We start from the raw sequence: 13094 nt of genomic DNA, 5'->3' as shown, positions 1-13094 counted from the left end.
TACAGTTATACAAGAGCATTTCATATTGCATAGACTTTTCTTGCTAAAACAGTATCCCACTATTTTTGCAGCATAGTCCTACAGGGTTAAACTGTAGATCCTTGTAGGTTTTAGAAATAAATGAGATCTTATAAGGACAACTTGTGGCGTCTCAGATTTTTATTTTTTTGTAAGAAGAAACATTTGATTTGAAACCATTCCCAGACTTTCCATATGCTTCCAGTATTACATGAAATGAACCATTTGAACATTTACGGCTAATGCCCACGGCCGAATTTCTGCTGCGCTTTACGCTGCGGAAATCCGCAGTGTTATGCTGCAGCTATTAGGTTCTATAAAATCTAATATCGCAATGTTCACGCTGTGGAATTCCACCACGGAATTCCGCAGCATGAAAGAAACCGCAGTATGCTCTAATTGCCGTGGAAATACGCGCGGCCAGCTTCTGTTGTAGTTAAAGGAAGCCGGCCATCAGGCTACACGTCAGCACAGCGAAAGTAGCGCGTGAATACACGTCCCCGCCCACCACGTCATCCTGCGCTGCAGCCGTGTCACGTGATGTACTGTGCATGTGCGTTGGCTTGCCAAGCAGGATGCGTACAGTGGATCTGGAGAGCTGAGTATGGGGTCTTTGGGGGTGCTGTGACGGACTCCGCTGGATATTCTGCTGGTGGAGTCCATCACGGCCGTTGCCATGAAGCCTTAGAGAAAAGTATGGCCATATTCACTTACCAAAATGGTGGTAGGTCACAAAAATAGGTAGGTGCAAAACCTCTTACTAAATTCAGAAAAGCCTGATGCCAAATGGAATGCAAAGAGACACACTGTTAGTCAAGAAAAAACCTACAACGGTACACTCAAAGGCAACGCGTTTCGGTGCTCCTCCGGCACCTTTCTCAAGCGAATATACATTAAAACATAAATCATAAACATTTATATACTTAAAATGTTAACTTACTAATCGTTCATTTGTATGAATAAAGGATCTATGGGAACCTATCCAGAGTACTGGGATTGAAGTATCAGCTGGTGAATTTGTAGCTGACACTTCCAGGAGGGGGCTTCTGCTTGCCATACGCCCCCCCCCCCCCTCCTTTCAGTTCAGAGTAAGTGTCATTCTGTAGCTTTGTCTGCATCATTTTTGGTAGCTACTGCACACATTTTAAGAGTGCAGTTTTTTTTCTAGACTAAGTGTGTCTCTTTGTATTCTTTTCCTGGGGAGTTTTTTTCTTAAAAAAAAACAAAACATATCTCTGCAGCTCTCCTCCACCTGAAGATGCGATGTGTGTCGGGACTTATCATTTGAAGAAGCCTTAGGCCTCATGTCCACGGGGAAAATCAGGCCCGCCGCGGATTCTTCATGGAGAATCCCGCAGCGGGTCCCTACTGCCCCGCGGACATGACGCTAAAAATAAGAATAAACTCACCTGTCCGGACGCTGCGGATCTTCCCTCCGTCGCGGCCGGATCTTCTTTCTTCGGCCTGGTGGATGTTCCGTGGATCCGGACGGCTTCCATAGGCTTCAATAGAATAGGAGCCGTCCCCGCGGGAGACCCGCACTAAAATGAAGCATGTTGCGTTTTTTTTTTCCCGCACACGCAATCCGCGCCTCAAGGGTAAAATGACATCCGCAGGTATTTAACTAGCTGCGTGTGTCCAATGCATCCCTATGGGGCGCGGATCCGCATGCGGGAAAAACGCTGCAGATTTTAAATAATCTTTTCCACGTGGACATGAGGCCTTAAGGTGCTTTCCAGATTTTTTCCTGTTTGGATAATGCTAAATGGAGGAACTTAAAAAGGGCCAAGGCACCAATGAGCAACCGCTCATCCTGTATCTATATGCCGGTGCAGCACTGCATGGTCACTCCCCTCTCTGTAGGTTATGTTAGCAGTTGCTCATTAGTGCCTTTCACCTTTTCAAGTTCCTCCATTTAGTGGGAGGTTATATATCTACTTCTCTTTTTGTATCCTACTACTATTTTGGTAAGTAAATAGGGCCATACTTTTCTGTGACTTTGTAAATATTTCCCGTTCCTGTTATTTTATTTGAGCATTTAGGACATCTAACAAAAAAAAAAAAAAAAAAAAATCGCTTGAGAATGTTTGGCTCCTAAGTTTAGAAACAAAGTTATATTCTTTGGTCAAAACAAAAACCAGTATTATTACATGTAAAAAAGAAAAGAGAAAGAAATCACTTACACTAGACTGTAGCCCAGCAGACCATGGCACTTACACTAGACTGTAGCCCAGCAGACCATGGCACTTACACTAGACTGTAGCCCAGCAGACCATGGCACTTACACTAGACTGTAGCCCAGCAGACCATGGCACTTACACTAGACTGTAGCCCAGCAGACCATGGCACTTACACTAGACTGTAGCCCAGCAGACCATGGCACTTACACTAGACTGTAGCCCAGCAGACCATGGCACTTACACTAGACTGTAGCCTAGCAGACCATGGCACTTACACTAGACTGTAGCCCAGCAGACCATGGCACTTACACTAGACTGTAGCCCAGCAGACCATGGCACTTACACTAGACTGTAGCCCAGCAGACCATGGCACTTACACTAGACTGTAGCCCAGCAGACCATGGCACTTACACTAGACTGTAGCCCAGCAGACCATGGCACTTACACTAGACTGTAGCCCAGCAGACCATGGCACTTACACTAGACTGTAGCCCAGCAGACCATGGCACTTACACTAGGCTGTAGCCCAGCAGACCATGGCACTTACACTAGACTGTAGCCCAGCAGACCATGGCACTTACACTAGACTGTAGCCCAGCAGACCATGGCACTTACACTAGACTGTAGCTCAGCAGACCATGGCACTTACACTAGACTGTAGCTCAGCGGACCATGGCACTTACACTAGACTGTAGCCCAGCGGACCATGGCACTCACACTAGACTGTAGCCCAGCGGACCATGGCACTCACACTAGACTGTAGCCCAGCGGACCATGGCACTTACACTAGACTGTAGCCCAGCGGACCATGGCACTTACACTAGACTGTAGCCCAGCGGACCATGGCACTTACACTAGAGTGTAGCCCAGCAGACCATGGCACTTACACTAGACTGTAGCCCAGCAGACCATGGCACTTACACTAGACCGTAGCCCAGCAGACCATGGCACTTACACTAGACCGTAGCCCAGCAGACCATGGCACTTACACTAGACTGTAGCCCAGCAGACCATGGCACTTACACTAGACTGTAGCTCAGCAGACCATGGCACTTACACTAGACTGTAGCTCAGCAGACCATGGCACTTACACTAGACTGTAGCCCAGCAGACCATGGCACTTAGACTAGACTGTAGCCCAGCGGACCATGGCACTTAGACTAGACTGTAGCCCAGCGGACCATGGCACTTACACTAGACTGTAGCCCAGCGGACCATGGCACTTACACTAGACTGTAGCCCAGCGGACCATGGCACTTACACTAGACTGTAGCCCAGCGGACCATGGCACTTACACTAGACTGTAGCCCAGCAGACCATGGCACTTACACTAGACTGTAGCCCAGCAGACCATGGCACTTACACTAGACTGTAGCCCAGTAGAGCATGGCACTTACACTAGACCGTAGCCCAGCAGAGCATGGCACTTACACTAGACCGTAGCCCAGCAGACCATGGCACTTACACTAGACTGTAGCCCAGTAGAGCATGGCACTTACACTAGACCGTAGCCCAGCAGACCATGGCACTTACACTAGACCGTAGCCCAGCAGACCATGGCACTTACACTAGACTGTAGCCCAGCAGACCATGGCACTTACACTAGGCTGTGGCCTGAATATACACTTCACTGTGGACCGACTGAACTACACATTTACACTAAACTATGGATTCACAGACCTAGGCATGAATACTAGGCTGTAGAATGACTGTCTTCTGCCTTTACACTAGGCTGCGGACATACCAACTATGCTCAGCATTTACACTAGATTGTGGACAGACAGACCCGATAATCACAGGAAGCAAAGCTTCTTTCTTAGAAATCCCACGGTACCCAGTAAGTTCACATATGCCCTCTAGTGGCAGCTACAGGCAGTCAGAATACTAGGTTTTAAATTATGTCTAGGCAGCAGGGCAGTAAGCTTAAAAAAATCACTTGGGTGCCTTTGGCTCCCAAACCTAAAATGTTAGCAGCCAAAGTATATTTTTTTGGTAACATTCGCAACCATTTTAGTTGTCATCTAGAGTTCTGAAACAGATGACCGGTAAGTTGAAGCCGAAAAGCAAAAACTAGTCAGGCATTATGATTATCCTCAGCAGTGGGACTGCAGAGAGTGGTTAAGCTGAAGAACGTCAATGTAGACCAAACTGGAACAGACAATACCGCCAGTGTGGCAAGATGTGTTTTTGCAGACAGTGCATACCATGAACTGCACGACTGGTGTTACTGATCTATGGTTAATGTCCAGAGTGCTAAGACTTTCTTCTGATAGCACCTATATAACTGTACTATGGTAGTGAGATTGTATTATGAATGTATGCATAATACATACAAAGTGTCCTAAAAAATGTATGCACTTTGAATGATTACAAAGTCAGGGTTTATTAACATATAGTTCATTCATTTATACAAAAATGAATAATTCTTACCTAATTATTGGTCTGTCCACGCATGTTTTCAAACCAATGACTGCTCTAGTCCCCGCACTGCAGATAACGCGAAGCAGTAGAATAGCACATATCAAGGGTCATTTGATTCTTAATGGTTGCCATTAGAGATGAGCGAGCGTACTCAGTTCGGGTGCTTTTTCTGAGTAACTGACTACTCGGACGAAAAGATTCGGGGGGCGCCGGGGTGGAGCGGGGGGTAGCAGCGCGAAACAGAGGAGATCTCTCTCACCCCCGGCGCCCCCCGAATCTTTTCGTCCGAGTAGTCAGTTACTCGGAAAAAGCGATGCTCGAGTGCAAAAACACCCGGACCGAGTACGCTCGCTCATCTCTAGTTGCCATCAATTCATTGACACTTGCTGATTTTGTGCCATAAACTTTATCTTTTAAGTACCGCCATAAAAAAGGCTAGTGCCATGAAATCTGGTGAACGTGGGGGATTAGTCTACTGAATCTCTGTCTAAGCCATCTGTTTGGCAGGTTGTCAGGGTTGGCCCTTACATCATGATGGTAGTATAGGCTGCTCCATCTTGCTGGAAATAAAACTCTATCCTCGAAGACTTCTTGAATACATGGCATGACATCTTGCTACAGGAAGTTCAAGTGCATGGCACCAGTCACACACGTCAAAAAAGAATGGTCCAATTAATCCCTTTGTTGATAAACTGTGCCACAGTTGCCCAGCTAATTAATAGAGTCTAGATTCGCCCGGCCCCCACAGATGGAGCAGCTAGGATGCGGGGACATGAGCACTGCACTATATACTGCCAGGGAAAGCATCAGTTACGCCCAGGACCAATGATGGCGATTAGCTATAAGGGTGACCAGGATACTGGCAGGATTAACGGAGTCCAGGCGGAGCTTCGGTCAAACACAATTTCTCAATTTTAAATTTCAATATGACACAAAACAAGGTTGGATGAAAAGAAAGCAGCACATTTGAGAAGGAATTGCGGTGATCGTTTTTTTTATATTTTGTGCATTTTTAGGTGTAGTGTTCCCTAAAGTGTTTGTGAAATCCTTTTTCAGGATTACTGTGCCCTCTAACCACTTGCATTCTGCAGCCACTTAGGGTAAAACTTTAAATTGCATTTGCTTTACATTTTTGGGGAACATTTAAGCACCATGACTTAAAAATGCTTAAATGCTATACTTTATCATACTAGCATTACCGATGTGCACTAACCTGTTGTTTTCACGAAACAGATAGTCCAAGACAAGAAACAGTCCTTTTAAAACCATTTGGGTTGGCGGGCTAAGGGTTGGAATTTTTACTACAGACTCCTGGCCATTCACTGTAGTTGTCTTTTCCTCCTTTTCGATTACAGCAGCCAAGTTACCCTACATCCCAAAAAAGAATGCAGTGTAGTTTAGACTGATACAATTCTATACAATGTAAAGTTGCAAAATCCTGAATTTCTACCACAGAGTTTATTCTTGTGTAAAGAACAAAGTTCAAACTTACCTTAAGGAGAGGAAATGTTGCATTGGTTATACCCATGTTATGGAAAACTGACAGAATCTCTTTACCATTCCACACTTTACATGAGGATTCATATTCTCTTTCCACCAAATTGTCAGCACATTCCTTTATCCAACTAGAACACGAATGTTAAAAATGAAGATATTTTGTATGCAGTCATTTACAGTGGTCTATTACTGTGTATTACACAATCTTACTGTTATGCTAGGTAGATATTTTTCTACTTAAAGCAATCATATTATCACTGTGTTAGTTATTAACATGTTAACATTACTGTGTTAGAACTTAACTTAAAAAAAGCTATATGTTTAAAGGGGTTTTCCAGGCTATTTTTATTAATGACCTATTAAGTTATCAATAGTTAATCGTCTGGCGTCCACTGATCAGCACCCCCAGCAATCAGCTGTTTGGGCACCTGATTTTATTGGGAGCTGTGCCTGCAATTATCAGCGCTGGGGTTGAAGCGATCAGGTAAGCCCTTACATCATGATGGTATTGTGGGCTGCTCCATCTTATTGCAAATAAAACTCCTCATCCTTCGAGTCTTCTTGAATGCGTGGCATGACATGTTGCTGCAGGAAATTCAAGTAAATGGCACCAGCCATAGTAGCGTCAAACCTTGTGTTCCGTAACCATGTTTTGCCGGTGACAGCTGATCGGTGGTGGTTCCGAGGAGAGGACCCCAGCCAATCATTATTGATGACCTGAGGGTAGGTCATCAACAGAAATATCCAAGAAAACCCCTTTAACACATAATCATAACATTTTTTTTCAGGAAATAACTTACTTGATAATATTGTAACAAACCCCTCGTAAGGGTTCATGGTCCCTTGGTCTGATGCCATGGATAACCATGCTGTCTATTTCATCTCGCGCAAACAGCAACTGGGCATCCGTTACACTATAACTGGCCGATTCACGGGCACAGTCCTCAATGTTGTGGGCCTCATCTAGGATTACTATCTGCTCTTTCAAGCAGATGTCCATCTAGAAACAATTGTATGATAAACAACTAGTTTAATTCAAATAACGGCTAGCATTGTTTGTATGGATAACAGGAGCTGATTTTTATACTGGAGGGCATACGTAAATACAGTTTTGCACAAATATATGAAATATGACGACCTAACATAAGCAAATGGGAAAGTGAATATGAAGAAAATATCCCCACTAATTTTTGCCTTTACCGAAGTTACTTGTTCCACTTTTGCTGGAAAGAATGCAAGACCACAAAACATTTACAATCTCTCATCTACCTTTGTGACTTCTCATTGTTAAGAAGGGAGTCATCGTTTGTCAACATAATAATCATAATAAACATTTACAAATCTTAGACTTTGGTAATGTTAGCTGGCAATGCCAACTAAGCTTCAAATACCTGGAGGTGATAGAATACATAGAGGGGAAGGTATAGCTAGAGAAAGGAGATGCGGAAGAGGATCCTTCTTTATCCTTCCCACCCCTTGAAGTAGAGAAAAGAACCATGTGCATTGGACCACACTGCTTGGACTGATCATGGACAGGCAGGACCTTCTCAGGTTCAAACTGTTCATAATGAAGAAAAAAGTGTCAAAACTGAGCTTCCGGCAATCTCTATGCGCCCCATAAAGCGGCTACAAGGGCTGCTTCTCTGATTAAGGACGCACTATCTACCAGGCGAGATGTGCTCCTGGCAGCGCTCTTCTCTGACTAAAGAGAGTGGGCATCAAGTTAATAAGATGCCGTGCCCTGCATATTTTAAAATCTTGCGTTTTTCCTGCGATTTGCAGAAAAAAATTGCTGCAAAATTGCTGTGAATTTGTTACAATTTATACAGAACTGCATTGCTTCTGATGTTGTTACTTCCTTTTTGCACTAATCACCACTGAAAACGGTTCCAGGACGTTCGGAAAAATTATGGTCACATAACAAAAGTCCTTTATCCAGGCACAACATAGGGAGGAGGAGAGTTAAGCCTATAGTGTATGCAAATGACTGGTGTGTATTACTATATGTGTGTATGTGTATTACTCTGCATGAAAGTAATGGATTTAAAGCGTTTTTTACTAGGCTAGAATATTGATGACCTGTTCTCAGGATAGGTTATCAATATCAGATTGGTGGGGGTCTGCCACCAGGGGACCCCTGCCACTTTGCTGCTTGCAGAGATTGCTGTGCTCAGCTAGTATTGCAATCTTTTCACCAAGCACACCACCATACACTGTGTACCGGTCGTGTCTGGTATAGCAGGTCAACCCTATTTACTTGAATAGGTTGAATTTCCTGCTGAAATGCCACATGATGAATGAATGAAGAGGCGATGGCACATGAGCACTACAGGCTTATCATACAGCTAATTGGCATGGGTCCTGGGCAGTAGACCACACCGATCAGATGATGATCTACTACAGGTATAGGACATCAATATTACAGTCCCAGAAAACCCCTCTAATAAATAATATAATCTGTGTGCACTGTTTATTTGCAGAAATAAAATTTTGTAGGATTATGCTTCCCAAAAAACATTTCTCACATGTGTACACAAACACATAAATATACATTATATATACACATGCACACATTATGAGCTGGATTCTGTCACCTTATTTGTGCTATGAGCTCGATTCTGGTGCCGTATTTATGTTATACGTTTGGTTCTCGTGTTGTGGTTATATACATAAATTGGTTCTGGGGCTGTATTTATGTTATGAGCTTGGTTCTTGTGAAAAAATATATGGAAAACTTTCCCCAACTCTACATTATCCTTCCAGTGCACACTCCAATTGGACCTTGCAAGTCTATGATGCTAAATGTGCACATATACTGTAGGTCCATAATGGATGAGTTTAATATCTTGAGTGCAAGTAGGTATGTACTGTATGTAATGTATATTGCACATTGTACATATAACGTGATCTGATTTAAATAAAAATACACTTATATCTAACAAGTGTCTGCAATGTGTGAGCATAAGTTATATTGTTTTCTTCTTTGCCATCTTACAAAAACCGTCTACTAGCTACTCCCAATCTATAGTGCAGATGGGGCGCTATTTCAGTATTCGCCTCAGGTGAAAGCCTAGGTGCATCCCTCTCTATGATATGGAAAACTAACAAATAGCATGCCTCTTTGTTTGAGGCTTCTTTTTCACAAGCGTATATCAGCCGCCGTTTTCACGATCAGCTGATATACACCACCATCTGGGGCATTAGGGCTCCTAAACGGGCGCACAAATCTAACGTTGGAACATTAATGTATGCCCTAGGCCATAAAAACTTTAAATTAAAATGTTCAAAAGTTTACTTTTTAGTGACTACAGGAACTGGTATTACGAGACGAATTCTAATTTTTGTAGGATAAGAGCACTTTCACACGAGCGTACATCGGCCGCCGTTTTCATGGCCGGCCGATATACCCTACGATGTGAGGTGTAAAAACTTGTGAATGGGTGCAAAAATCTAATGTTTGTGCGCCCGTTCACATGGCATGGGCCCTGGCGCATATACGCCAAGGCTGCCATGCCGTTGCCCTTCCCCTTTCCGGCTTACCTCTTCTCTCCTCCCCTCCCACCTCCTCCCTTAGCTCTGCCCCACCCCTTGTCCACAGCCAGCAATGGGAGAAGGCAGGATGGGTGGGGCTAACTTCGCCCCCGTCCCACCCCATCCCATTGCAAAGAGCTAGGGGGGAGGAGAGCAGAGGTGAGCCTGCGAGCGGGGAGGAGAGCAGAGGGAAGGAGTTTAGCAGCCCCATTGCTAACGTACCTCCCACCTCCGGCCACTGTCATGGGCTCCGATAGGATCCCATATAGTGGCTCACATATTCCGGCCCAAAAGATAGTTCCAGGACTACCTTTTGGGCTCGATGTAAAAACGCCGATGCTATATTGGCCGGCCAAGCACTTTTACGTCACGAGAATACGGCCATGTGATCTGATGCATTGGAATCCAATGCATCAGATCACAGTGTATATCGTCCGGCCGTGAAAACAGCGGGCCGATATACACTTGTGGGAATGAAGCCTTAAGGAGTACATACCAGTAATAAATCCTTCAAGGTTAAGTATGCAGTCTTCTCCTTTATAATCAAGTATTTTGACTGACTACATTCACAATTGTATATATTATGCCAGAAAACAAATGTAAAAGGTCCTTTTACATGCAAAGATAACTGCTCAAACAGACGAAAGATTAAAAGATTTAACAATTGTTTTGCATAAAATTACTGGACAGATAATCACTCAATTTTCCGTACTAGCTAAAGGTCCATTTACACACAAAGATAATCTTTCAAACGACTGAAAGATTTAAGCCCCATTTACACGCAAAGATGATCCCTCAAAATTTGTTCAAAGATCGTTTGAATTACAGTTTGAGCGATCATTTTCATTAAACTACTAATGGGCACTAATACCCATTAGGGCACTAATACCCATTAGTAGGTTATTAGCTTCATTTGCATGTAAATGAGGCTCCCTTCGCTGTATGCAGATAACAGCAGGCAGTCTGTTATCTGCATACAGCCCCTTTGTTCTGCCGCAGGACTACAGATGAAAACAATGTTATCAGTGCTCCCGTGGAGAACTCCGCATGTGGTCCCTGCTATAATGAAAGATTTATTTCATGATTTCACTTGAAATCCATCGTTCGGCAGAAAAGCAAACAATGGTAGGATTTACATGCAACGATTACCACACAAGAGCCATCGTTTGAACGAATTTTGAGCGATAATCGGCGTGTTTCGAAGGGCCCTTAGCGATCATTTTGTATAAAGTGTTGATTCTCACTAATAGCCATTAACACTTTATCATCATTTGCATGTAAACGGGCCTCAATGAGCTGTTTTCAGAGCCCAGCATGTGATTAATCAATGCAGCTGTGCACACAGCTGCATTTTTCTCGTCTCGGCTTACAGCAGGTTACAATGTTATCTGCCAGCTACCCAAGGAGAGAACAGCATCCGGTCTACTGAAAAATAAATGTGTTTGCTTTATCTCCAATAGCTGAACGATGGATTTTAAGTTCAGCTTAAAATCATCGTTTAAACAAAAAGTGCAGGATGGTAGGGTTTACATTTACGATTATCGCTCAATATGTGCCCAGCAGGATTCCATTGTTCTCCCCTGGCATCTGTTTGCCTTGCATAATCAATGAACTCATTGTGTATGAAGGGAAAGAAATCCATCATGGAGTCCTTTGAAAGGCCGAATGAAATGCATTTAAAATGAAGGAATTTGCTCAGTCTATCAGCGGCTACAATGATGGATTTTGTGCAAGCTGAAATCTATTGTTAAAAGAAAAGTGCATGACTGCCCTCGTTTACAAGTAAAGATTATCGCTCACTTTCTGCCTTTTGAACAAACTTTGAGCAATAATCGTTGCGTGTAAAGGGGCCTTTAATTAGCTATAGGACATTGACAGCTTTGCACATGCCCCCTATTTCATCATACACATATGTAAAACACAAGCATATTCTACACAATACATGCTTCTTCATTTTCTTTATGAATTATACAGGAACTCTTATTTTACTTACACTTTCCCTAATTTGTGAATCCAAAAGATAATTGTAAGGACAAAAAATAATGTCTGCCTCCACCATTAGGTCACGAGCTGCATAGTAGGGGCAACCACGAAGCCTTTTTCCAAGGCCCACAAACTCCTCAATGTCCCATGCCTGATTTAATCCCAGTCTATACTGCAAAATGTTCTGTTCATTCATCTTTTGAACACCGTAATAGTAACGACATGATGGCCCCTGAAAAGAGAACAAAAAAAGAGCATCAATAAAAGCAAGCACAATGCACTACCATTTATTACTCAAAGTAACCAAAATACAAGGATTTATCATCTACCAGCTACATTATGATAAGTGAGGTTTTAACATGACTGGTCCTGGGCTTTAATCCCAGTTGATAGTAAAAATACAGAGGGAGATTAAAGCCGCTTCTTCTGCAATCAAGCAGAAGTATGTCAGGTTGTCAGCTGTTAGTCACAACTCAGAACCCGAAGGAGAAGGCAGGAGGGGTTTTTAACAGCTTCTGCCTTCTCCTTTCCCTGGTACATAGCGCTCAATAAGCGTTATGTACTAAGAAGTCAAAGTAAAACTGTTTCTTCCACTACGTGAACCGGAGGTCACAAGATCACTGGGATCCACTGGCAGAGCAGAGCTACAGGGTCCTAGCAACCCCTGATCAGCTCTGCCAGTGACTAATGTCGCTACAGGGGATGTTTTCCCCAGTAACTGGGGCTGCTATTAATGCCTCAACTACAGTGGGAAAGTGTCAAATTTAAAAAAACAAAACATATGAATGTTCCCCATAGGTCTTACATAATGTCATGGGTGTCATAGATGGTAAAATAATTACAGAATAAAAAAAATATATACATAAAAAAGAAAATAACCCAAAGCTGATGACAACCAAAACCGCCCTGTAATCCAAAACCATACGTATTATATATCAAAACGACCAAAACAAAAATGAGGAACCGTTCCCATATTTTATTTTAGTGTAAATATACTAATTTTTAAAAAAAACTATTACGGTTTTTAAAAAAATCATTTTTTTAGCTTTTTACCCTCAATTAAGCAAAAAAAAAAAAAAACTGTAAAAAAAAAAGTCAGTGAAAAGGACATAAAAAAAATAGCCCTATATGTCACGGGAAAAAAAGCACACAAAAAATAATTTTGGTAGCTAAAGGGAAAAAATGGGGCAGTAAAACCACCACATGGGTAAAATCCCTAAAAAGTGTCTGGCCCTTAAGAGGTTACTGACCGAGAATCATGTCGGAAATTTTGAATGCGGATTTTGCCCACTGACAGTGCTAAAGCAGCATGTAAACCCTGCGGCAGAAATTTGTGGCTTAGCTGCAGATTTCTGCTGCTGTTTCTAAAGGTGAAATCCACATGGGTGAACGAATCCAAAGTCAATGAAACAAGCAGAAAAGTTCCTAGCCCAACAAGCTGGCCAGCTCTCGTAGTTTTAGGTC

General features: G+C 43.0%; 1 protein-coding gene across 1 annotated transcript in view; it reads right to left on the bottom strand.

Moving 5' to 3' along the window:
• The window catches only part of BRIP1 (BRCA1 interacting helicase 1), a 228452-nt gene that overhangs the window by 133222 nt on the left and 82136 nt on the right, over positions 1-13094 (bottom strand). Inside the window, 4 exon segments of the mRNA XM_066575099.1 lie at positions 5833-5987; positions 6112-6244; positions 6917-7116; positions 11641-11862. Of these exon segments, the coding sequence (XP_066431196.1) occupies positions 5833-5987; positions 6112-6244; positions 6917-7116; positions 11641-11862 (710 nt within the window).

This window comes from Eleutherodactylus coqui, chromosome 1 (assembly GCF_035609145.1).
Source record: "Eleutherodactylus coqui strain aEleCoq1 chromosome 1, aEleCoq1.hap1, whole genome shotgun sequence".
Classification (NCBI taxonomy): Eukaryota; Metazoa; Chordata; class Amphibia; order Anura; family Eleutherodactylidae; genus Eleutherodactylus; species Eleutherodactylus coqui.
The sequence above is the reverse complement of the archived record's forward strand: the minus strand, read 5'-3'. Positions and strand labels throughout refer to the sequence as shown.